Source organism: Notolepis coatsorum (assembly GCF_963971535.1).
Source record: "Notolepis coatsorum genome assembly, chromosome: 18".
NCBI classification, from domain to species: Eukaryota; Metazoa; Chordata; class Actinopteri; order Aulopiformes; family Paralepididae; genus Notolepis; species Notolepis coatsorum.
This window is the reverse complement of record NC_140182.1, coordinates 46958853-46986759: the sequence shown is the minus strand read 5'-3', so window position 1 is coordinate 46986759 and position 27907 is coordinate 46958853. Positions and strand designations below refer to the sequence as shown.

Sequence of the window (27907 nt, the reverse complement as noted above, 5' to 3'; positions counted from 1 at the left end):
AAAAGTATAATGGAGCTCTATGGAGAAACCATGGTACTCTCCTGACTAAAAGTATAATGGAGCTCTATGGAGAAACCATGCCACTCCCCCGACTAAAAGTATAATGAAGCTCCATGGAGAAACCATGGCACTCCCCTGACTAAAAGTATAATGGAGCTCTATGGAGAAACCATGGCACTCCCCTGACTAAAAGTATAATGGAGCTCTATGGAGAAACCATGGTACTCTCCTGACTAAAAGTATAACGGAGCTCTATGGAGAAACCATGGTACTCTCCTAAATTAAAGTATAATGGAGTTCAATGGAGAAACCATGGTACTCCCCTAATTAAAAGTATAATGAAGCTCTATGGAGAAACCATGGTACTCTCCTGACTAAAAGTATAATGAAGCTCTATGGAGAAACCATGGTACTCTCCTGACTAAAAGTATAATGGAGCTCTATGGAGAAACCATGGCACTCCCCTGACTAAAAGTATAATGGAGCTATATGGAGAAACCATGGTACTCTCCTGACTAAAAGTATAATGGAGCTCTATGGAGAAACCATGGTACTCTCCTGACTAAAAATATAATGGAGCTCTATGGAGAAACCATGACACTCCTCTGACTAAAAGTATAATGAAGCTCTATGGAGAAACCATGGCACTCCCCTGACTAAAAGTATAATGGAGCTCTATGGAGAAACCATGGCACTCCCCTGACTAAAAGTATAATGGAGCTCTATGGAGAAACCATGGTACTCTCCTAAATAAAAGTATAATGGAGCTCTATGGAGAAACCATGACACTCCCCTGACTAAAAGTATAATGAAGCTCTATGGAGAAACCATGGCACTCCCCTGACTAAAAGTATAATGGAACTCTATGGAGAAACCATGGCACTCCCCTGACTAAAAGTATAATGGAGCTCTATGGAGAAACCATGACACTCCTGACTAAAAGTATAATGGAGCTCTATGGAGAAACCATGGTACTCTCCTAAATAAAAGTATAATGGAGCTCTATGGAGAAACCATGGTACTCTCCTGACTAAAAGTATAATGGAGCTCTATGGAGAAACCATGCCACTCCCCCGACTAAAAGTATAATGAAGCTCCATGGAGAAACCATGGCACTCCCCTGACTAAAAGTATAATGGAGCTCTATGGAGAAACCATGGCACTCCCCTGACTAAAAGTATAATGGAGCTCTATGGAGAAACCATGGTACTCTCCTGACTAAAAGTATAACGGAGCTCTATGGAGAAACCATGGTACTCTCCTAAATTAAAGTATAATGGAGTTCAATGGAGAAACCATGGTACTCCCCTAATTAAAAGTATAATGAAGCTCTATGGAGAAACCATGGTACTCTCCTGACTAAAAGTATAATGAAGCTCTATGGAGAAACCATGGTACTCTCCTGACTAAAAGTATAATGGAGCTCTATGGAGAAACCATGACACTCCCCTGACTAAAAGTATAATGGAGCTATATGGAGAAACCATGGTACTCTCCTGACTAAAAGTATAATGGAGCTCTATGGAGAAACCATGGTACTCTCCTGACTAAAAATATAATGGAGCTCTATGGAGAAACCATGACACTCCCCTGACTAAAAGTATAATGAAGCTCTATGGAGAAACCATGGCACTCCCCTGACTAAAAGTATAATGGAGCTCTATGGAGAAACCATGGCACTCCCCTGACTAAAAGTATAATGGAGCTCTATAGAGAAACCATGACACTCCCCTGACTAAAAGTATAATGGAGCTCTATGGAGAAACCATGGTACTCTCCTCACTAAAAGTATAATGGAGCTCTATGGAGAAACCATGGTACTCTCCTGACTAAAAATATAATGGAGCTCTATGGAGAAACCATGACACTCCCCTGACTAAAAGTATAATGAAGCTCTATGGAGAAACCATGGCACTCCCCTGACTAAAAGTATAATGGAGCTCTATGGAGAAACCATGGCACTCCCCTGACTAAAAGTATAATGGAGCTCTATAGAGAAACCATGACACTCCCCTGACTAAAAGTATAATGGAGCTCTATGGAGAAACCATGGTACTCTCCTCACTAAAAGTATAATGGAGCTCTATGGAGAAACCATGGTACGCTCCTGACTAAAATCATAATGGAGCTCTATGGAGAAACCATGGTACTCTCCTGACTAAAAGTATAATGGAGCTCTATGGAGAAACCATGGTACTCTCCTGACTAAAAGTATAATGGAGCTCTATGGAGAAACCTTGACACTCCCCTGACTAAAAGTATAATGAAGCTCTATGGAGAAACCATGGCACTCCCCTGACTAAAAGTATAATGGAGCTCTATGGAGAAACCATGGCACTCCCCTGACTAAAAGTATAATGGAGCTCTATGGAGAAACCATGACACTCCTGACTAAAAGTATAATGGAGCTCTATGGAGAAACCATGGTACTCTCCTAAATAAAAGTATAGTGGAGCTCTATGGAGAAACCATGGTACTCTCCCGACTAAAAGTATAATGGAGCTCTATGGAGAAACCATGCCACTCCCCCGACTAAAAGTATAATGAAGCTCCATGGAGAAACCATGGCACTCCCCTGACTAAAAGTATAATGGAGCTCTATGGAGAAACCATGGTACTCTCCTGACTAAAAGTATAATGGAGCTCTATGGAGAAACCATGGTACTCTCCTGACTAAAAGTATAATGGAGCTCTATGGAGAAACCATGACACTCCCCTGACTAAAAGTATAATGAAGCTCTATGGAGAAACCATGGCACTCCCCTGACTAAAAGTATAATGGAGCTCTATGGAGAAACCATGGCACTCCCCTGACTAAAAGTATAATGGAGCTCTATGGAGAAACCATGACACTCCTGACTAAAAGTATAATGGAGCTCTATGGAGAATCCATGGTACTCTCCTAAATAAAAGTATAGTGGAGCTCTATGGAGAAACCATGGTACTCTCCTGACTAAAAGTATAATGGAGCTCTATGGAGAAACCATGCCACTCCCCCGACTAAAAGTATAATGAAGCTCCATGGAGAAACCATGGCACTCCCCTGACTAAAAGTATAATGGAGCTCTATGGAGAAACCATGGCACTCCCCTGACTAAAAATATAATGGAGCTCTATGGAGAAACCATGGTACTCTCCTGACTAAAAGTATAATGGAGCTCTATGGAGAAACCATGGTACTCTCCTAAATTAAAGTATAATGGAGTTCAATGGAGAAACCATGGTACTCCCCTAATTAAAAGTATAATGAAGCTCTATGGAGAAACCATGGTACTCTCCTGACTAAAAGTATAATGAAGCTCTATGGAGAAACCATGGTACTCTCCTGACTAAAAGTATAATGAAGCTCTATGGAGAAACCATGTTACGCTCCTGACTAAAAGCATAATGAAGCTCTATGGAGAAAAAAGTAGTATAACGCGCTCACCTCACTAGACTTGACACTGGGTGCTGTAACCTCAGATATCATACATAAAAAATAGGGAAACAATGTCCAGGCACGCACTCCAGGTTTTTCCAAATTTATTGGCAGCCTGTAATCATGACGTTTCGGTGTGAACACACCTTCTTCAGAATGGCTTGCATGAAGCATGAAGGGTAAGTGACCCTAGTAAATACAAGTCTACAGGAAGTGACAACATAGGAAGTGACAACACATTCCCACAAGAGATCTGCAAAAAAGTACAAAATACCACTTACAAGCACAACCTTTTCAGAATTATGTAAATCAAAAAGAAGCATGTAAATAAAAATAAAAAAGAAACAGTAAATCACAAAGAGATATATCTATATATAGTTATATATATTTTATACAGAGTAGGCCTACATCTTAAACTCTAAACATAAACACTCATGACCCATATAAGCCATCTTTCAATTATAAAGAATGATAAATGAAAATAGTAAACAATCGAATGAAATGAAATAATCAAATGAAACAGGTCAAAACATTTTCTTCATTGAGGCCTCTAGGCTCTAGACAATCTCTATGGAGAAACCATGGTACTCTCCTGAATAAAAGTATAATGGAGCTCTATGGATATTGTAATATTGAATTGTGGGTCTCGGCGGCTGAGAGAGTGAAGGCCATGTTTTAGCGGCGAAGCGGAGTCGGGCTGCTGATCCTGGGGGGTCCGGGGGTCCTGGGGTGGGGGGCTGGGAATGGGGGAGGAAATGTTTTTTTGTGGCGTCTGTGGTAACAACATTTAATTTTTATGTTTTGTTTTATTGTTTGTTATTTCCGTTGTCATTATTGTTGTTGTTGTTACTGTCCTGTGAAGTCCTGTTTATTGTTGTTATTACTGTATTGTGTTGTCTTGTTTCATGTAAAAAATAAAAATAAAAATGGAGCTCTATGACTAAAAGTTGTTCCAAACTAAAACGTCTGGATGTAATTGCCAAATCAGTATGGCTGGAGTCTTTCACCTTTAACACAATCTGCGCCTGAAACGAGTTAACTCGTTATTGCCCGCCATGTGTTCAGCGCCAGAAACGAGTTTACTCATTTTTGGGATCGTTATTTCGTTTATTCGCTATATCTATTCATAATTCATAGCTGCAGCCTCTGGTATCCCCTTCAGAGCTAGCAGAGGTTAACACCGCCCTCTACTGCCAGGCGGAGCTATTGCATCTCATTGAAAATGGGCTGGTGTGTTTTAGGAGGTGATCTGAGCCGGGCAGGGCGGGGTTTAAATACTCAGGCGAGCCAGTTCAATACAACAATGGCATCGAACAGTAACTCCGCCCGCCCGTCATTGTGAAACGGTCGGTAGTGTGGTACGGACCTCCACGAGCATTATTTGGAATTGCGATCAGATATTTGGATTATCTCTTTTGCATTACATCAGATACAAGGTAAGAACATTATATATACATTTGATCGTTGATCTGACATTTATTTCTACCGTGATCACAACTATCTGTGTGGACCGTGTATGGCTGTTTACCGTTGGCTGCGGTGGGGGGGGGGGGGGGGGGGGGGGGGGGGCGAGCGCCCCGCTAGGACGGTCATTTCATGTATGCACGAGAAGACATAATAATGATAATCTAGCGTTGATTTCAGGATGATTAGATAATCAGCCAAAAAATTACAACGTGATGACTGGATTACAGTAAAATGCTTTTTCTCGTCTTTTTCCTGGAATTACTGAAAAGCACCCAAACCATACTCTATTCAAAACGGTATAAAACGGAAATGTCCGGATGAAAAAACTATCTGGCTTGGGCATGTTGACTGGAAGCAACTCACTGAGACTCGACGGCATTATTAGACCCATAGATATAATATAAGATATATTTTAAGTGGAAATATTCCCCACCATAAGACAAACGGTGAAGCACAATTACACAAAAATCCAACACAAAATCAAAGACGACCTTGATAGGTGGGCAAAACTTAAAAACTCAGTACAGGCACGGATATCAATAGTTAAGATGGACGTACTACCTAGAATCAACTTCTTCAGCTCAATGCTACCGTTACCCCCTCCAGAGGGTTACTGGAAAAAATTACACTCCTCCACATACAAATTTATTTGGAATAACAAACCACCACGTATAAAAAGATCCACCGCACAGAGAAATAAAGCAGACGGTGGTATGGCATTTCCAGATTTTTTCCACTATTTTAAGGCGTACACTTTAAGACCATTGACAACATGGTTTGATCCCCAAGCATTAGTATCCTGGAGAAAATTAGAAGAAAATATAGTAGCCCCACATAGACTGAAGGACATAGCATACACTAAACTATCAATTAAGCATTGCGAACGGAAATTTGGCCCCATAATTACTCATGCGATCCGGATATGGCGTGAAACACAAAAAAAATATCCTAACCCACATAAATGGCATAATCATACTCCCTTATTCAATAACAATGCACTCTTGATTGAAAAACAACCTATAAGATTCCCTATATGGGAAAAGCAAGGCATACACTCATTAGGGGATGTTTTTAACAAACAGGGTTTTTGTAGTTATGAAGAAATACGCAATTTTTTTTATCTCACCAAGTCCACACATCTTTTTTACATACAGTTATTGTTATGTTTGAAGTCTCAAGGTGTTCCATTAAAGATACCAATTGAACACCACAGATACCACAAATTCTTCTATGAAAGAGAGACATCGAGAGGTTTTGTTTCAGATTTTTATCATCAATTACTAACGTCCTCGTATGAAACCCTCCACCTAGACTCCGTCTGGAGGAGGGATATACCAGACCTGGAAAGTGATTTTGATTGGCAAGAAGCCTGGGCAAATGTTCGACTCACATCAAGGAACCCGGACCATCAACAAATCAATCTTAACTATATTCACAGGACATACTTGACTCCTATAAGACTGATGTACGAGCTAGAGCATATGTGTGTAGGTTTTTAGATAACAGGTATTAAATTAGGGTATATCCTGTATAAGACAATTAACTAAATGGTGATTTCATTGGATGTGCACTGTCAACTAATGCTTGTATATCTTATCGTGTGTTGTCATGTTTGTTTATGTGTTTGTTTAAAAAATAATAAAAAAATAAAATACAAAACAAAAAAAATATATATTTTAAGCACTCGCAAATGTCGCAGTCTAAAACTATATCTATTGAATAAAGACCTGGCGATGAAGGGGGATCAGCGCCCCCTGCTGCTGGCGGTCAATGTCTTAACATCCAGCTTTGGCATGGATTGATTGTTTAGATTAAGATCGCTAGCATGGCTAACAAATGCAAATACATTGTAGTCTGCCCCGTTGTTCTGACCAGGATTATGTTCCCTTTTGCCTCCTTGATGTGCGCGCACACAGAGTCTGACGTGGACGGGAACCCGCCTATGGGTTTTGCTCAGCAACACAGTATGTTTAAACAAGCACGTAATTCCTGATAAGCTGCGACCAGTATGGTTACAGGAAACCAACCCATTGTTACCTGTCACCTGCTGCCTTGACATGTGCTTCAACCCGGGCACCTTAGGCAGTATCTTTATGCTGTTCAAATTGTAGACCAGGATTGCTGGAAATGTGCCGATTAGACATACTGTACAGTGTCATGTATGAAAGTTCTGTCTTGTCAATGTTTTAGAAACATTATAGAAACGTGATCATAGTGCCACCATCTGGCGATTGGTGTGATATTTGTTTCTTTGGCATTGTCACACGAATATCTAAATTTCACATCTCTATCATGTGATTTCTGTGAATAGTGCTACAATGTGAAGACACAAAACCCCTGCATACTAATTGGTCCCTAGATGCCACACAAGTTTATAGTGACAAGATTAATGTAAATGTGATTTCCCAAACATGGAGGAGAAGGGGGGGATAAGGACAGGTGGATATGTGTCCCATGTCAATTGGACGTACTTGATGATGACGTTGGCAGACATGATGCCTCGTACCATGGCACAGCAATCACGTTTTTTTAAGATTTTGTGACGGACTGACCAAAATAGTTGCTTGGTCACTGCCCTCTGCCAGAGAAAACATCCTATAATTGTCTCTACATGTGTAATTCATCTGCAAATAAATTATCCCTAGTTCACGAGTGGAACGACTACGGAGCTTTAGACACAGTAAATTTCACAGAGTAAATTGTACTCAAACTGAGTCCATTTGAGCCCAAGTGAGTAAAGTTTTACTCAGCAAAATTTAGGAATAAAGTAGGATATCGTCCTTTTGGGGCAGAGCTGTAGCTCCCACTGGCATCCGGTACAGTACAGGATTCAAGGGCCGTGTGTCAAGGGCTGCCATCCTGTGACACACTAACCCACCGCTGATCTCTGTGACCTACTCCACTAGACTGATCTAGGACCAGGAGGGGAGCACACTAACCCACCGCTGATCTCTGTGACCTACTCCACTAGACTGATCTAGGACCAGGAGGGGAGCACACTAACCCACTGCTGATCACTGTGACCTACTCCACTAGACTGATCTAGGACCAGGAGGGGAGCACACAAACCCACCGCTGATCTCTGTGACCTACTCCACTAGACTGATCTAGGACCAGGAGGGGAGCACAAGACAAAAGAACGTGACAAGATGCTCAACATTGACATTTGGACTGGGAGACGTCTGCCGGGAGGAGAGGCAGAGTGACTTACTGGCCACTCCAACGTGAGACAGACTGGCTTCCTGCTCCTGTGTCATGGACCCACTCTAAACAGTGGTAGTTAGAGAGCTCCGCCAGCCGTACTTCTAGGGGCCTGGCAGATGTATGCGTGTGTGTTAGTTTGCTTGTATGTACAGTATGTGTGTGTTTGTTTGTACCGTATGTATGTATGTATGTATGTATGTATGTATGTATGTATGTATGTATGTATGTATGTATGTATGTATGTATGTATGTATGTATGTATGTATGTATGTATGTATGTATGTATGTATGTATGTATGTATGTATGTATGTGTACAGTATGTGTGTGTGTTTGATTGTATGTATGTATTAGGGCTGACCCCTATTAGTCGATTGGTCGACTAATCGGTCCAAAGGAGCCGTAGTCGACTAGCCAACCTCTTAGTCGAATACAAAAAAAATTCAAGAAATAATATTTTTTTAATTTTTTAGTAGCATTCTTTCCAAAAGAAAAGAGGCCTAGAAGCGTGGCTAACGCTAATGGCACGCATACCAGAGGCTAACTGCCTACGAAAACAGGCACAGAGGCACTGAAAGAGGATTTCACCCATCTGATGAACACACTAGACTATAGACAAATATCCTAGTCGACCATCCAAATCCTTAGTCGGGGACAGCCCTAGTATGTATGTATGTGTGTATGTGTGTATGTGTGTGTGTGTGTGTGTGTGTGTGTGTGTGTATGTGTGTGTGTGTGTGTGTGTGTGTGTATGTGTGTGTGTGTATGTGTGTGTGTGTGTGTACGTGTGTGTATGTGTGTGTGTGGGTGCGCGTGCAGACTGGAGAGTGAGTGGAGCGGAGCAGAGGGGCAGATGGGGTCTGGTGTGCTGAGTGAAGGCAGGAGTCACCTTGGCCTGTCCTGGTTGTGAGCATGTGTGTGTCTGTATGTGCACATGCCTGTGTATGAATGTGTGCCCACACACGCGCGCGCACACACACACACACACACACACACACACACACACACACACACACACACACACACACACACACACACACACACACACACACACACACACACACACACACACACACACACACACACACACACACACACACACACACACACACACACACACACACACACACACACACACACACACACACACACACACACACACACGAACGTGTATACAATATACATGTGTGTAATCGAATGTAATGTAAAGTAGAATGATGCTTGCATGTCTATTCACGTGTGTCTTTGTGTTGGGCAGAGCAGAAGGGCTTTAGATGATGATCTGGCCTGGTTACAGACTGTCAAGAGGCCCAGAACGGTCCAGACTGGACCACATCCAGACACGTGACCCACCCCCCCCCACCCCCCAGCACACCCACCCCACCTGTGTGCTCCCATTACGGCGCCTCGGCTGCACCTGCACTAATGACACCTCAAACAAGCCACTAGTTCATCAAACCCACTCCCTGTCACAGCGGCCAATTAGGCCCACAGACAACACCCTCACCTGCTGCTGTTGGAATGTGCGCTAACTCTAAACTCTATCTGCTTAAGAGAGCAATAGATTTCTGCGACAGTGAAAAATAAGTTATACAGAAAATAGGCTGTATAAACGTTTTTAAATGTTTAAATATCAATATTATCTGGCCATCCTCAATGATCAAACTCCTCTGACCTCGTCTGGTCTTTCCAAAGACCCAAGTGATGGGACAGTAATATACTATATATGGCAAGCACAGAGAGACTCAGAAGAAGCTTCTATCCCCAGGCCATCAGGATGCTCAACGAACAATAACACTATGTAACAACCATCAAATGCACTCACAGCACACACATCCACACGCACACACTCACTTTAAACAAATAACTCACTGCAACACCCACTTACACACTTTAGAACACCTAAACACACTTTATATTTATTGGTAAAGAATTTGCACTACAACCCATACCTCATTACACCTTACTGTAAATTGTACCTAAATTGTACCTCATCCCATTTCTGCTTTGCACTGTATAGTATATTGTATATTAGTATATTGTATAGTATATTGTATGGTAACTCAGTTACTTCTACTCTGCATTGAACATTGTACATATGTACATACTGAACACTTGTGCCTACGTACGTGACTTCTATTTTATACTTGCTATACTTATTTTATTTTATTTGATACTTATCTATTTTTGTCTAGCACAGTCTCTGGAGCGTAACAGAAAGAAGCATTTTGTATAAAAGTATTCTGTACTTCTGTATGACACCTAATAAAGAAACTTGAACTTGAAACTTGATATATATTTCTGGAAAAGGCTCCCTCTTGTATATTACTATTACTATATTAGTATAAGAGTATATTACACTCTTATACTAAACATGTCAAGTTACAGAAATGTGGTACCGATTGATCTAGTGTGAATCGGTACTCTGTAGTACCGATGTAATTTGGTCCGTGGCCTTAATACCGAGTTCTAACCCTAGTCGTGACCCTTCCACGACCTATCCTCCCTCCAAACCGTCTCCCCATATTCGCCGGCGATGCTTACCATCTCGTGACATGCCCACGGCCAGGCACTTCTGCAGCCGGCAGTGCTGGCATCGGTTGCGGCTGGTGCGGTCGATCAGGCAGTTCTTCTGACGGGGGCAGGAGTACGCCGCGTTGCTCTGCTGACTCCTCCTGAAGAAGCCCTGGAGCACAACAAGACCCCAGGTTACTGGATGAGCCCCTGGAGCACAACAACACCCCAGGTTACTGGATGAGCCCCTGGAGCACAACAAGACCCCGGGTTACTGGATGAGCCCCTGGAGCACAACAAGACCCCAGGTTACTGGATGAGCCCCTGGAGCACAACAAGACCCCAGGTTACTGGATGAGCCCCTGGAGCACAACAAAACCCCAGGTTACTGGATGAGCCCCTGGAGCACAACAAGACCCCGGGTTACTGGATGAGCCCCTGGAGCACAACAACACCCCAGGTTACTGGATGAGCCCCTGGAGCACAACAAGACCCCAGGTCACTGGATGAGCCCCTGGAGCACAACAAGACCCCAGGTTACTGGATGAGCCCCTGGAGCACAACAAGACCCCAGGTTACTGGATGAGCCCCTGGAGCACAACAAGACCCCGGGTTACTGGATGAGCCCCTGGAGCACAACAAGACCCCAGGTCACTGGATGAGCCCCTGGAGCACAACAACACCCCAGGTCACTGGATGAGCCCCTGGAGCACAACAAGACCCCAGGTTACTGGATGAGCCCCTGGAGCACAACAAGACCCCAGGTCACTGGATGAGCCCCTGGAGCACAACAAGACCCCAGGTTACTGGATGAGCCCCTGGAGCACAACAAGACCCCAGGTTACTGGATGAGCCCCTGGAGCACAACAAGACCCCAGGTCACTGGATGAGCCCCTGGAGCACAACAAGACCCCAGGTCACTGGATGAGCCCCTGCAGGGGCGGAGAGTGACCAGCGCGCCCAGAAGCATGGCGAGGTGCTGCTGACTGACAGGCGGTGAAGAACAAGAGAAGGTCACACACCGCTACTCCCCCAGGGCCGTACTTATAAAGAGGAGAGGAGAAAGCGGCCGTCCCCGCCCCGCCGCGCCGCCCTGCCCGCCACCTCTTTGAATAAGCGCCATGGTAGCGTTTACCCTCCCTCTCAGCTCAGTGGCTGATGATTATCTCACAGCATCGCAGCGCTTCAGCGTTCACAAAATATATCAGTGACAAAGATACTGTTTGAGACCGATTTACTCTCGCTCCCGCTCAGTGGCTCTGTCGCCTAACAATTGAGATAATATTAGTGTCTGGTATTTTACACGTTGCGTTGCGATGCCGGTTGTGTTTACAGAGCGCTATCGAAAGTAACTGCGGACACTGCTTGTATTTCCACGGTGTGTGTGTGTGTGTGTGTGTGTGTGTGTGTATGTATGTGTGCGTGTATTTAAGTGTGTGTGTGTGTGTGTGTGTGTGTGTGTGTGTGTGTGTGTGTGTGTGTGTGTGTGTGTGTAGGTGGGTCTGTGTGTGTGTGTGTGTGTGTGTGTGTGTGTGTGTGTGTGTGTGTGTGTGTGTGTGTGTGTGTGTGTGTGTGTGTGTGTGTGTGTGTGTGTGTGTTTGGGTAGGAGTGATAATGGTAAGACGTGTTGTTCTTCAGCCGGGTCATTAGTGTTGATTAACATGGCGCTGGCACGGTGCTAAAGGATGGCACGACGCACGCCCATTGAATTCCTCATCCTTTGACTTAATGAATTGATTCCGGCGCATCATTAACATGCCCCAGTCTACTGCTCCACTCACATATGTCTTAATTAGCTGCTCATTGGCTGTTTAATTACAAGAAAACAGCTGACAGCTGCCAAGTTGCTGCATAATGGAAGCCATTATGGAAGCGGGCTATAACTGCCCGTGACAAGAACCACTCCTTAATAATGCTGTGATTTATGGACTCTACTCTTGTTCTTGCACATATCATTAAATGCCTCTGTGCCTGGACTAATTAGCGATCATTAAATATACATTTCAGCAGTTTATTCTTTAGTGTTTGGTTTCTCCACCTCACTCTTGTAGTAGGGGAGAAGTGAAAGGAATCTCTCTCTCTCTCCATCTATGTCTCTCTCTCCATCTATGTCTCTCTCTCTCTCCATATATGTCTCTCTCTCTCTCTCTCTCTCCATCTATGTCTCTCTCTCTCTCCATATATGTCTCTCTCTCTCTCCATCTATGTCTCTCTCTCTCCATCCATGTCTCTCTATCTCTCTCTCCATCTATGTCTCTCTCTCTCTCTCTCTCTCGCTCGCTCTCTCTCTCACACACGCACACATATGCATGCACTCACGGGAGGCAAACAGCAAAGGTGTAGGCTGCCTGAGGAATGCTAATGATGAGCCTGGTGACAAGCGCGGGGACAAGAATACACTCTAAGCACAAAATTCCCCTCGCTGTGAATGGCTGGCGCATTTGAAACAGTACAAAAGTCGGCTTCAATGGAGACAACATACTGTAGCAAACAGCCAACAATCCGCTGTAATTCAAAGCTCTCGTCCGTTTGATGGTTTCATTTCAAGGAGAGCGGGGCTGCAGCGAGAGACGGGAGACCGGTGGAGAGACAAGGTGTCCCTGGGAGGGAGAGACGGAATAACTTGGTCCTGTGCTAATTGTGGTTGGGCTGTGATGTCCTCTGTGGAGCCGTGACCGGTCTAATGACGGTGTCCTGTGTGTGTGTGTTTACATGTTTACACGCCTTAATCTCTCAAACGCGTCGGCTTGAAAGTTCTGCAGTGTTTTTTTCAAAGGCTTTTCTCGCAGCGAGCAACTTTCTCGACTTCCTCAGCCCTCCACCACGTTCACCCTGAACCTCCTGCACCCTCAGACCCCCCACCCGCCACCCTCAGACCCCCACCCGCCACTCTCAGACCCACCACCCGCCACCCTCAGATCCCCACCCGCCACTCTCAGACCCCCCACCCTCCACCCGCCACCCTTCAGACCCCCCACCCTCCAACCTCCACCCCTCCACGCCTACAAACGCTCCATGCTTACCTTACAGCCTTCACATGTTATCACACCGTAATGGATGCCTGATGATTTGTCTCCACAGATCTTGCAGGGAATTATTTCGATTTGAGCTGAGGAAAGAAGAAAAGAAAAGGAGAGGAGAGGAGAGGAGAGGAGAGGAGAGGAGAGGAGAGAATAGGAGATGAGGAGAGGAGAGGGGAGGAGAGGAGAGAAGAGGAGAGAATAGGAGATGAGAGGAGAGGAGAGGGGAGAAGAGACAAATAATCAAAAAATGTCTGTCACAAGTCAGCGTATAGCATTCTCGCGATGGATCCATGTTGGTACATGAAAGAGCAACGTGCTTCAAAAACATCTCGTCCTATGGCTTAGAATTCTCACTTCCACTGAGCATTAACTGAATATTTACAGAGTTGTGTTTGTGTGTGTGTGTGCGTGTGCGTGTGCGTGTGTGTGTGTGTGTGTGTGTGAAGGAGGCCATTTTAAGTCCTCACAAGCAGCCAACCAAATGTAAACATGGTGTCGATTTTCATCCAAGGCGCAACTTCCATAAAGAACAAGGCCAGCTACCCGCAGCCTCTGCTACAACCCGACCAGCCTCACTGGGACTTACTCCCTGGTGGAACACTTGACTTCATGTCGTCATGCTTAATACTTCAAAACCTTCAACACATCACAAGTAAATCCACTACAGCCACAAAGAATGATAGCACTCTGTGTTGACTAGTGGCTGCCAGGCCCAGAGTAGTAATGGTGTGTGTGTGTGTGTGTGTGTGTGTGTGTGTGTGTGTGTGTGTGTGTGTGTGTGTGTGTGTGTGTGTGTGTGTGTGTGTGTGTGTGTGTGTGTGTGTGTGTGTGTGACGTGTGTGTGTTTGTTATGCTACAGTGACAATGGTAAATGGACTATATTCATAATAGCATTTTTATCCAAAGCGCTTTACAACTTATGCCTCACATTCACTTCACCCATTCACAGCAAAGGCAACCGTGCAAGGTGCCAACCTGCTCATCGGGAGCAGTTAGGGGTTAAGTGTCTTGCTCAAGGACACTACGACACGCTGCCAAGAGGAGCTGGAATCGAACCAGGAGTCTTCTGATTACCAGATGACTGCTACACACGGTTTTATACAAGGGATTGTATCCGATGTACGATACAATACGATTTAGCAGTCATAGAGGACTCATCCAACACAACACAACACAAACATACACAAATTAATTTGAGTTTCAGTTTCCCACCACACTCCCTCTCTGACTGGCCACACTCCCTCTCTGACTGGCCACACTCCCTCTCTGACTGACCACACTCCCTCTCTGACTGGCCACACTCCCTCTCTGACTGGCCACACTCCCTCTCTGACTGGCCACACTCCCTCTCTGACTGACCACACTCCCTCTCTGACTGGCCACACTCCCTCTCTGACTGGCCACACTCCCTCTCTGACTGGCCACACTCCCTCTCTGACTGGCCACACTCCCTCTCTGACTGGCCACACTCCCTCTCTGACTGGCCACACTCCCTCTCTGACTGACCACACTCCCTCTCTGACTGGCCACACTCCCTCTCTGACTGGCCACACTCCCTCTCTGACTGGCCACACTCCCTCTCTGACTGGCCACACTCCCTCTCTGACTGGCCACACTCCCTCTCTGACTGGCCACACTCCCTCTCTGACTGACCACACTCCCTCTCTGACTGGCCACACTCCCTCTCTGACTGGCCACACTCCCTCTCTGACTGGCCACACTCCTCTCTGACTGGCCACACCCACGCAGAGCTGCCTCTACGCCTGTACGTCACACAGCAGCTCTGCCCCAAGTGCCGTATAACCAAATCTAGACGTCCGCGACCAAATTAGTTTGAGGAAAAGTGGGGCTTATATGCAATCTTTGAATTGTGTTTATACATAGCATCACAAATAACCAAATATTAAGCTTGTCTGAACATGTATGAGTTATGCAGTGATGCAGTTATCAGTCAAAAAATATGTTGGGAACAATAATATAATATTATTTATTCTATATGTTAAAGCCCAACATCCAGGTTAAACCCTACTGATCAATTATGGGTAGTTTACATCATTGGTATATAATTTCATTATTTATTTTTTTCCATTTGACACCGGAAATGCCACTCTGAAAGAGTTAAAAAGGTCCACGCACGAATAACATGCACGCACAAATCAAAAAAGCTTATCAAACGCCGACGTCACTACAGGTGCATATTAATGAGCCGAATCTAAAAGCTTATCAGACGCTAGCACGGCCGTGACGTCACTTCAGGAAACGTATGCCTTGCCCGTCCGGGTCATAGTACTACTCGATATATGGCGCTGGCTAACGTTAGCATTATGTCTACTGTCGTGAACCATTTGAGATCGGGGCATGTAGATCAATGGTGGCCCACTCGGTGCATCACAGTTAGCCTATAGCTCCGCCGTCCCTGCTACAGTCGGGACCACTACACTGACGTTAGCCTATAGCTCCGCCGTCCCTGCGGGTGGTTCTCTCCTCTTTGTGTGCCCCCGTCCTCGCGGGTGTCCTGCGGAGGAGCTTGTGGACGCGACAACAGCGGCGGCCGTAGGGTGTTTGAGCCTGTAGCGTTAGTTAGCTCATAGCTATCGTGTACCACTAGCCTTTACGGGCTCGAGCACCCTACGGCTGCCGCCGTTATCGCGTCCATGGGCCCCCCGGCAGGGTACCCGTGGGGACGGGGTGTACAGAGAGGAGAGAACCATTTTGGGTCGGCCGTTCATGCCGGCCAGCGAGCCGGATGTCGGGATATGTTGTTAGCACAATAGCTACCAAGCTAAGCTATGTTAGCTACTAACGTTATAAACACAATATGTACAACGACACAATGATTTACATTATTACAAATATGGTAACGTGGTTGTGGCTTTTACAAATAGTGGTTAGCTTTAGAGATGGATGGCTATGATCACGGAGCAATAGTGTTAGGTGAAACAGATACATTTTCATTCGGCTAGTAGTAGCAAGCTGCAAGCATATATCTATGGTAGCAAGGCTCTCTGCCTGCAGTGCCTGCCACTAGCTGTGTGTGACTCTCAGCGCCCCCTGGTGAGCCCCCTGGTGCCCTGCACCTGTTGTGACGAGATCATTTCGATTACACACGCACGTTATGAACCATTGATTAAAATATCCACGTGCGTGGTGATTGTGTTGGGCAGACAAAATGTTTGATAAAAACGCTAAAACTGGGTCAATTTCAATACTTTTTTTTCCCTTCTTCATGAAAGTCACCGTTGGCCTAGTCCACATTGTTTATTGAACAAAAATACAACGTGAAGGTTGGCCTTTAAGGGAAAATAATAAGAGTAAAGGTAGCACCGGTTAGTTTACTTCCTGTTTGGGCAGATATGATCCATCCAATCCGAGTAGAGATAGAGACCAATACAAGTCTATTCCAATTAGGGAAGAAGATTGCATTCAGTCCCTTTTCTTTTTTTTTACGCTAATGAGATACAATAATGAAATACAAACCTAAACACCTTCAACTATCTCAAAATATTACATCAGTCTCTTTCCTCTGGCAACACCTAAGTGCCTCTAGGGCTTGGTGTCTCATCCGAGGATGAGGAGCGCCATAACCAGCCTCTTCAAACCAATTTGATCACATCAAAAGTGCCTCTGTGGAGTTGAATCCGGGAAGGCCCTGTCCATTCTAATCAGTGTTGTGTCATGTGGATAATGTCCCTCCGTGTTCCCAAGGGACGGGCCCAGGGGAGGACCTTAATCCACTAGCCCTGGAGCCACAGTCCTGGAGCCACTAACCCTTAATCCATAGCCCTGGAGCCACAGCCCTGGAGCCACAGGCCTGGAGCCACTAGCCCTGGAGCCACAGGCCTGGAGCCACTAGCCCTGGAGCCACTAGCCCTGGAGCCACTAGTCCTGGAGCCACTAGCCCTGGAGCCACTAGCCCTGGAGCCGCTAGCCCTGGAGCCACTAGTCCACTAGCCCTGGAGCCACTAGTCTTGGAGCCTCAGCCCTGGAGCCACAGCCCTGGAGCCACTAGTCCTGGAGCCTCAGCCCTGGAGCCACAGCCCTGGAGCCACACTCGCCGTGTGCACTCAGAGCTCATTGAGACCGGCCCGGTTTACACTGCATTAGCCTATATCTTTCAGTCAAGCGGAGGCATTTGCATGATGGGGCCTCCTCCGAACAACACCTCCTTGTGATTATGGACTCTCCTGTACTCCTCGTCTGCCCAGATTAGAGTGAAATCCGAGCAGGGGGCTGCAGGCTTTAACAACCTCACTGAGAGGGTTAATTCATAATGAATGGTTTCCACATTGTGCACGGCGGCTTGTTATTTTGGTTAGGCCTGTTTCTGCATTACGGACAGTGCATTCTATTGTTTGTTTTTGTGTTCTCTCTGCATGAGCATTAGCGGTGCAGTGTGTTTCGACTCCTTTGGCATTTTCAGCCTCATTACTTACATAATTTGTTCTGACATACATTCACAACAACTGAAGCATGCTGTAATTACGGCTGGCCGTGGATGTGGCGGGCCGAGGGCTGCAGTGGCAGGCTCTGGCCATTGGGTGGCAGTGCAGTGCCATGACTATGGCTTTGCTCCTCCACTGAGCCAAGCTTCCGCACGTGCGCGCGCACACGCACACACACACACACACACACACGCACACACACACACACACACTCCAGCCCACAGGCGTTTGGGCTCTAAGCTCCAGCCTCTGCGAGCTCCAGGCTTAGGCTGCTGCTATAGGCTCCCCCACCCCCACAGCATAGCTGGGAGATGCCTTCATCTCCCCTAAAGAAGCAAGGCTGGCTGGGCACTCGCTCAGCCCTGACAGAGGCTGTGCCACATCAGGTGAAAGCAGTAGGAGTGGAGACGCGGGGGGTGCCAGGCCGGACAAGCCACACACACACACACACACATACACACATGTCTCACACAGCCCTATCTGCAGCAGGAAGGCCCTGGGTGCACACAGCCTCACCGGCTAACACCCTCTCACTCCAGTGCTACACAAGCCCCTGGATGCTCAGTGCACTCAACAGTAAAAAGGGTTTGTCTCCAGCCCGGCTGAGGCAGGCTTTGTAGTCTGTTGTGGGAGAGAAAAAAAGACCTCGGTCAGAATCCATGGTTATTTCCACAGTAGAATAAGCTGCTTTCAGAGAGAGAGAGAGAGAGAGAGAGAGAGAGAGAGAGAGAGAGAGAGAGAGAGAGAGAGAGAGAGAGAGAGAGAGAGAGAGAGAGAGAGAGAGAGAGAGAGAGAGAGAGAGACAGTCACCATCAGTCTTAGTCAATATTGGTATGACTGGTATGACTGTGTTGGTTGTGGGGCACCTGAGCTGCTCCTCAGACACTGACTGATTTAAACGGACTTCACACACAGGGGAGCTGGTCAAACAGCGAGCTCTGTGCCTATAAGCACTTCCAGACCCTGGGAGTCGATATCTATTGACACGAGCGCCGGTGTTAACGGCCTCTCTGTGAGAAAGAGGCAGCTGCTGGCTGCTTCCAGTTTGACCAGAACACATGCCACTGATCCCATTTACAGCGCCTGCCTGCTTGCCTGCCTGCCTGCCTTCCATCCTGCCTGCCTGCATCCCAGCCTGCCTGCCTGCATCCCAGCCTGCCCGACTGCCTGCCTGCCTGCCTGCATCCCAGCCTGCCTGCATCCCAGCCTGCCCGACTGTCTGCCTGCCTGCCCGACTGCCTGCCTGCCTGCCCGACTGCCTGCCTGCCTGCCAGCCAGCCAGCCAGCCCTGCCCGCTCTGTTTCTGACATCAAAGCCAGGCACAGTTAGACGGCCAGCCGTGCTAAAGCCTGTCTCAGCAGCCCGTCTCAGCAGCCCGTTGCTCCTCGCAGCACTGTGAGACGGCCCTCCGTATACAGGCCACTTCAAAGAAACCTGCTGAGATGCCAACAGCCTTGTGGGTGAATCACACTGCGGCACAATATCAGCACCGTGAAAAAAATGCACAGCGCCATTATGAGCCGGGTGGAGGCTAATGATATCCTGGGTGCAGCGTGGAGGGCCTGGCTTGGCTAGGATGGCATGCTTGGACAATGGGCACAGTGGTGAGAGGACATGGTGGAGCTCTATAGATAGCCACAGCTTGGTGTGTGTGTGTGTGTGTGTGTGTGTGTGTGTGTGTGTGTGTGTGTGTGTGTGTGTGTGTGTGTGTGTGTGTGTGTGTGTGTGTGTGACTGACTGTCAGTGGCAGGGCAGTTCAAGGACACTGATTCACCACACTAGCGGGCCCTTTGAGGGGATGATGTGTCAGTCAGAGTGCGTGTACAATGGGGGAGGCCAAGGCCTCTGCAGTAACCCCCCCCCCAATGCCCCCCCCCCCTGCCCTTCACTGTGTTCGCCACAGCCCCGAGATCAACCCCACACTAACACAGTGCCACACTATCAAAAGACCAGGAAATTGGCAAGACGGTCAGCTGTCAAAACCGTACTGTAGTGTAGACAGCCACTGTCAAGATGCAGCGGTTTCCCCGTTTACCCCTCGCAAATGCACTGCTGCTTGGGAATAATTCGGATGGGAGAGTGCTGTGATGCTGACAGTATATAATGGGAAAATATGGGACATATTTAATAAGCCTGAGTAGTGACTATCTGAGGTAGATTCTTTGGAGGAACAGGCGCAGTAATAAACACCCGAGATGGGCTGGTTATTCATGTTGGCTACGGTGGCACTTCTCATCTTCACCAGGAGGAAACACAGCCGTCAGTAGATTTGTATTTTTGTAATGACACATCATTCGGGAAAAAATCATAATATGAAAGGAATTATATCGTAAAAACATTGATTTTGCACATACAACATTTTCCCCTGAAAAAACAACAACCAACCAACCAACCAACCAACCAAACAAACAAAACATTTATACGCATTTATAAAATGTCCAAGCTGGAAAATCACTAGTAAAAATCTCCTGGTTGTTCCCACAGGATCACTAGACTAGTGACAACGTGGAAGGATTAAGATGATCCCTTACATTACAGAGCCATGCTCAGTCGTCATGATGCTGACAGTGTAACCCATTACTGGGTCTGGCCATTCTATCGTTTTCTCCTGGAGTGATCAGACATGAATCATGATCAATGTCTACAGTCAACGAGTATACTTAGGATGAGCTTCAATGTCCATATAGGCATTTGGTGCATGTAGGACATATACTGTACGTAATACAGTGTCTATTGAAATCATCTTGAGGATGCAGTTGAAGCAAATGGAGGAAAAACAGACTGCACTGATGATGTGGACATGTTTAATGCTGTGACAACAGTGTCTTATAAAGATTTCTCATTGGAGCGAGAGATGTGTGATTCTGTTTATCTTTAGCGTGCGTAAGAGGAGGTGGTGGTGGCAGTGTTTTTTGTTGTTGTAATCATTAACTTGTTAACGTTCGGGGGCCTGCATGCGGGCCGTCACGTCCATGCACGCGCCGCGGCACTTTGCCCTCGTCTGCCGGCTCCAGGCTGTTTTTTAGCCGTGCAACCAATACATTGTTGGACATTTTTCTTTGCCACCTTTCGATCGTCACCACACTCAACCTATTGCGTGCTTCCAGTCTCGAGTTACAAGACCAAATAACCGCAGAGCATCATTTGACAAGCCGTTCCGACGAGTGACCACGTCCGGTTTGGCTGGGTCCTGAACTGACCAGTCACCGCTGATGGCGAAAATTCGCAGACGATTGCAACGAGAAAGGGGCAGAAGAAGACCAACAAGTTCTTTGTTTTGATTTGTGCATCTGAATGAATGGCAGCGGACGGCCATTTTGGATAATCACGCTGAATTATTAATTAATTACTTTGGGTATGCAATCGACAGGTGTTTTATGCTAAATGTGCCCGCCCGTTAAGGCGTACAGGTTAGCAGTAATATAGATAGAGATGCATTTTCCAGTGATTAGCATTGTTTTCTAGCAATGTGGGGTTGTATCAATGGGGTCTGTCATGTCTCTAATTCTCATTTTCGCTTATCAGTCCACTTATTATGTCACAAGATCCTCCCCGACTGAACTAAGCCATTCTGAATTATGTACCTGTGACGTCCAAGAATTCTCATCTGCATAACTAACGCCCCCTCTATGGTTGTAACCATTCGCTCAACAACAGAGCGAGTGGAAATACTAGGCCTGCCGCGATAAGCAATAAATCGATTAATCGGCGCGATAATTAAAATGAATGCAATGATTTTGAGGGGCGCGATTAATTGCTATTTGCGCATTTGTTTTAATGAGGCGGAACCAGTACCCCTTGTCAGTCACTCTCCGTGTGTGGGGCCGCTGGCCTTACTACAGAGTACAGCACGGGAGCTCCGTGGGGCACTAGCAACACCACATAGCTTAACTACATTTCTCAATAGTGTTGCTCCTTTTAACCAAGTAGCGTTCTTTGTAGTGTAGCTATTTTTAGACCCAAGTAGTTACTCGCTACTGCCCGGAGAAACTGGACTGCTAAATAAAGATTAAAGATCTAGCGTTGATGCTATTCAATGCTAACAACATTAGCTAAATAGCTAACAAACGAAATACAACGTATAGCATAGCTACAACACAGAATAACGTTAATACAATTACATGCATCATTGTTTACAATGAACGGGTGGGGCTAGTCAAAGGACTGGACAAGGGGACAAGTTAAACATGAATTAATTTATTATAACAGGTAGTTTCGAGTCGTGACTACGCACCACAGGGCTACTATTCTATTATATACAGCTTTGACGCTTCCTCCTCATCGTTGATTGCCTGTAGTAGCCAGTAGTCACCAACAATCTCAACATTTGTTTTATCATTAGCTCAAAAACACAGAACCGGACGAGACAAATTGTCCGCTCATAGGTGCTGCTAGGATAATAACAACAATACTTCCGCTCCGGTCGGTGGGTGGGTTTCAAAATAAAAGTCTAAAACACCGGAAAAGACGTTTATTTTGTACAGCGTTTTCCTCCACGAGTACTCGAGTACATCATGTGATCAATCGATCTGTATTATTTTTGCCCATCCCTAGTTTATCCTGTGCTGAAGTCTCCATTCCAATAGAGATAGTATATATTTTGGTGTTTATTTGATTATTGTTTCACTGTCTTTTTATTTATTACGTTTCCACAGTTTTTTCCTCATACTTTATTAACATTTTGTACATGGTACCGCAAGGTACATTAATAATACATGTACATGTTAAAAGGATGACACAAAAAGACAGACAGAGGGCTTGTTTCCTGTTTCAGTTTGTTTTATAATAAACAATCAAACTGAGCATATTTTCTTTTTAGGATATTTAAAATGTCTTCCAATGTTAAATAAAGGTTTATTGCACTTTGAAACGGTTTCCTTGCATTATTATGCTATTATTATATTAGTAAAAAAAAGAAAAAGGTTAATTGAAAACCTTTGGGAAATACATTTCTCAAAAAAAAAATCTCTCAAAACCGCAATAATATCGCTTATCGCAATATTTTCTGGGACAATTAATCGGCCAGCAAAATGTGTTATCGTGACAGGCCTAGGAAATACTGACACTTCCTCAAACGGGTTGACGTGGCACGGGTGCCGACACAGAGAGAGCAGAGAACGAGCGAGCGAGAGAGAGGGAGAGAGAGAGAGATAGAGAGAGAGAGGGAGAGAGAGAGAGAGAGAGAGAGAGAGAGAGAGAGAGAGAGAGAGAGAGAGAGAGAGAGAGAGAGGGAGAGAGAGAGAGATACGGAGCATTTACAGTGTGTGTAAATGCTCCATATCCCTCTCTCTCGCTCACTCGTTCTCGCTCACTCGTTCACTGCTCTCTCTGTCGGCACTCGCGTCTCGTCAACCTGTTGCAAAATATCATAGCGCACACGCACACTCCCACGCGTATTCCGATCCATGCAATAATATTAACGTTGGTATATATTCTCATTTGAAACAAGTTACCAAATCATTGTCCCATGGGATTATCCCCTGCGGCGAAATTAATTAGTCTCCGTCCCTCTCTATCTCTCTATGTCTCTCTCTGTCTGCCAGTGCAGACTGTGGGTGACTGTCACTCAAAGCGCTTTTGCGAGTATGGGCGGAGCCCAGCCCAAAACAGCTTGCAATCTTGAAGTGGAAAAATGCTGCTTTAGAGTACTTGATTAGAAATACAAAACAATGCATTTTTTTTTTATAAAAACCTTACAGATGTGTTCCATAGACTCACAGGAATTGTGTAACATTGCCCAAATAGTGAAAGGAATAGCAAAACATGGGACCTTGCTCTTTGAGAGTGAAGAAAAGTGTGGCTGGCGCTTGGTGGGAGATCTGCGCTCTACCGAACGCACCTTTCTAGTTGTTGGTGTGTGTGTGTGTGCATGTGTGTGTGTGTGCGTGTGTGTGTGTGTGTGTGTGTGTGTGTGTGTGTGTGTGTGTGTGTGTGTGTGTTGACAGCTGTCGCGCAACGCAAGCAGACTCATGCCGCAGTACGATTATGTAAGCGATGGCGTACAACATTATGGGCAGATTAACAATGCCTCTCCGATCCAGCAAACAGGGACAACAACTGACAGTTTAATCAAACTCTCCTCCAAACAGTTTACAACGCAGTCAAACAAGCGCTGAGAGGGACCACATGACTGCTCTCTGCTCCAGAAACACGTTAGCGGCGGACCCTCTCGACGTGTTTACACATTGTCAACACACAAACTCCAGGGTCAGTGTACGAGCTGGCAAGTGCACAGTAAGCAAAATTCCCCCTCTCTGCCACGATCTGCAGTCATTTATGCCGCTAGATTAACCCCCCCCCCCCCTTTGGCGGTGGAGATCAGCTGTCGTTTGATAAACAAGAGTCTTCTCTAAACAGATACCCATGGCAGCGCGGGATGCAGCCGGCGAGAGGGAAGCGACAGCCAATAACACGAGCTGCGATCCTGCCTCTTTTCATGCGCCAGGGCAGCGCTGTCGTGTGGAGTTTGCAGAACAAAACACTTTCTTTTTTATTCTCCCCATTTGCAAGCGGCAGAAGAAAAGGTCATTTTAATGTCAAGAGAGGCAAAGGACAGCCGTGGCACAGAGCAAAGGCATAAACGTGCCATTTGTTTCAGCGCTCGCAGCCTGTTGGCATATTACCTACCGAGCTGTCTTGGTGGCACTTGGCTGCTTTGTAGCACAAAGGAAAACCGATGCACTGAGAAATTCACCTGCAGACCAAAACCCCATGTATCATCACTTTAAACAGCCTTCAACGTGGAAGCAACACGCTGAAGTCATCAGAAAATAAAAAATTATATATATAATTTTTTTTTACCAGAGGGATTACAGGGAGGAAAGACATAATTGACACATTTTGATGTCTCTATGCTCCTCACCGCTAATTCCTACCGATCATTTGCCAGCCTATAAACCATGATCCCCCCGTCACTAGAGACCAGTTACATTTGAAGAGATATTTCAGTTTTAGAGGAACGGGGGGCCTTTGTAAGCCTTTCCCCCTATTATTCTGCCGTAGCAGTTGCTGGGACTTTGCTGGAGACTCAGGTCTGGACCGTATAGCCCGCAGGCTGCTTTCTGGATGAACCCAAGCGTGTGCTTGTGTGTTTGTTTGTGTGTGAGTGAGGCCCTATTAATATTTCAACGCTGCCCAACTCCAGATGCCTGTACAACACAGCGTCGCTGCTCTCTTCATGTCTCCCCCCGTATTTACTTGACTGCCTTATTGAAATGCGTTCCGACACCCTCTACGTGGGGGAGCGCACGCTCGCGGGGGGGGGGGGGGGGACTATTCTACGAACCACAGCACAAGACATCTCTGTCTCCCATGTCTTCCTCCCTGCCAGAGAAACAGTAATTTGGGCACTAATTTATGTGATGTTGTGGCAAAGATTGACGAGCTTCCTGACTGGGAGTGTGCGCTGGTACTCTGGGGGAAACAACACAAGCCTGGGTTTACTGAGCCTACTGAGCTGCGTGAAGGGGAGCATGTGCGCTCCTCTCTCCCCCTCTCCCTCGCCAGCCCCACCTGAACTCCAATCTCCCTTCCCATCCCTCTCCTCCCTCCCTCCCACCCCCCCTCTCCCCTCTCTCTCTCCATCTGCCCCCCAACATATCCCTTCCTGCCTGTGACTATAGTGACAGGTGAGGTTGTGCCCTGGTGCCGAGGACTCTGGTGCCACGGGCCATGCCCCCGCTCTCTCTCTGTCACTGTGTGTGTGTGTGTGTGTGCACGCCATAGGGGAAGAGGAGCAGAAGGGAAATACACACACACACGCACGCGCGCGAGCACGTGCGCAGTGCGCTTGGATGGCACAACACACAGACAATCTGCAGACGCCACTCACTTATGCATTCTGCCAGCCCCTAGTTAGTCATAGAGAGTCATGAGAGATGAATAAATAACTAGACCCGACATTGACGGATTACAGATGCGTCACCATGCGATCTCTCCCCCACTCTCACTAGTGCCACCAAGTCAAATATGAACTTTCCTCCCCAGAAAAAGGTCCCATATGTGACCATTTTACCGAAGCCCTGAATTAAGGTCCTGAATAAGCCGGCAGGCTGCAAAAGTATGTGCCATACGCACGTTCACAAACGAATATCAATGCATTGTCGGTTTCATTGGTTGTTTTCTTTGCCTAAGCTAAGGATGGGCAACATTGTCGGCCTCACCTCAAGCATAGCATGGCCAAGGACTTCTCATAGAACTCATTGATAACGCTAAATGCTACTGTAGCTACCAGCAGGCCGCACAATTCTGTACCATACCATGAGGATACTCTATAGACCGCTCTGACATCCCAAACCACAGCGCTATGCTACGCTAACTCTTAGGGATGTCCCGATCGCCTTTTTTTGCTTCCGATCCGATCCCGATCATGTTATTTTAAATATCTATCGATCCGATCGTTTCCGATCCGATCTTTCACATTAGTAATCAATTTGGACGCATTTTTGTCAGAAACTGGCAGAGCGAGACAAGCCCATCTGTTGCCTATAGTCCGGGGCGCGAGCACGGAGGCTTTTGTTATTACATTCACCCTGAGAAATGTGCTTCTGCTTCATATGAGAAATATTAAAAGTTTCAATATATGTTTGCACATTAGTATACATTCAGTGTTCGACTTACGTAATGGTCCATTCTGGTCTGAAACGCCGACGATAATCCTCAGTCACGTTATCCTCCAGGTGAAAAGTTAGTCTGAAAACTTCGCCTCCAGCCTGTCCTCCTTGCAAACATTGCAACTGGCTTGACTTTCTATTTTAAAATGCTTAGTTCCAAACCTCTGACATTAAGTCTAGCTGCTCAAGTCAGTGGATATTAACCGTGTTTTGGGAGCGACGTGTTGTACTGTTGTTGTGATGTGTAGCGTGTAGCGTGTAGCCGGTCTAAATTAAAGGTAATGTGTTTGTTGCAACGGTGTAAATTAAAGGGGAATGTGTTTGTTGTGGACAATTATTCTGCTCTGTGTGACAATAAATACATTAATGATGATATATTATATGTAATTTAAAACCAAAACTAAGGCCTCCGTATGAGTTTAAGACGTGGACATGGTCATGTTTGTTGAATACAATTTTTCTTTTTTTGACTGCCGATTTTTATTATTATTTTTTCCCGATCCCCGATCCTCTGAAAAGCACGTGATCGACGCCGATCCCGATCACGTGATCGGATCGGGACATCCCTACTAACTCTATATCACGTAGAGACCCGGACATGAATAAGTTGTCATAACAAAACATTTGTCTCAACTTTAGCCTTCTAGCCTTTTCACATAGGGCTGCCAGTGATGCATAATGTTAAATCCATATATCCTTGCCAAGAAAGGTGCTCGGTAATAACAAATTACTTCATTTCATGCTATGTGTGTCCCCATGTGCCCCACCTCCAACATTTTGTGTGAAGCCACAGCCTTTCATTCGCCTGTACATTGTGTTAATGACAATAACATTTCATTTGTTTCTTTTGAATCGTTTCAGTCTCTCCCACCAACCTGTGTAAATGTCTGACGCCTTTTCTCAGAGTATCGATTTTACATAACTGAATGCAAGCGTTATGATTATTCAGATAATCATGACATATGGACACAGTTTGATGATTAAACTCACTTGCAGCAATATTTCAGCTGACTAATTCGCTTTTAATGACATGCTGATGACTCCCTGCCTTGTCTGATTCTGTGGTTCGCCACTGGGGCGCCCTGTAGGCCTATTTCTAACATAATCTTTTATCTCAAAGTGAAAAATAGAACCATAGGTTATATTTCAATTAGACTGCCGCATTGATCACCATCATCTTAAGATTGTAATTATTGATCCCTCTCCGTTCTGACCTTGGCTAACTTGGC

At 46.0% G+C, this 27907-nt stretch overlaps 1 protein-coding gene across 1 annotated transcript in view; it reads right to left on the bottom strand.

The window, feature by feature from the left end:
* LOC311245573 (nuclear receptor ROR-alpha A-like) overlaps window positions 1-27907 on the bottom strand; it is a 96865-nt gene that overhangs the window by 11334 nt on the left and 57624 nt on the right. The window contains exons 2-3 of the mRNA XM_084335466.1: window positions 13625-13710; window positions 10632-10773 (exon numbers count right to left, since the gene is read on the bottom strand). Of these exons, the coding sequence (XP_084191592.1) occupies window positions 10632-10773; window positions 13625-13710 (228 nt within the window). The remainder of the gene's footprint in view (window positions 1-10631; window positions 10774-13624; window positions 13711-27907) is intronic.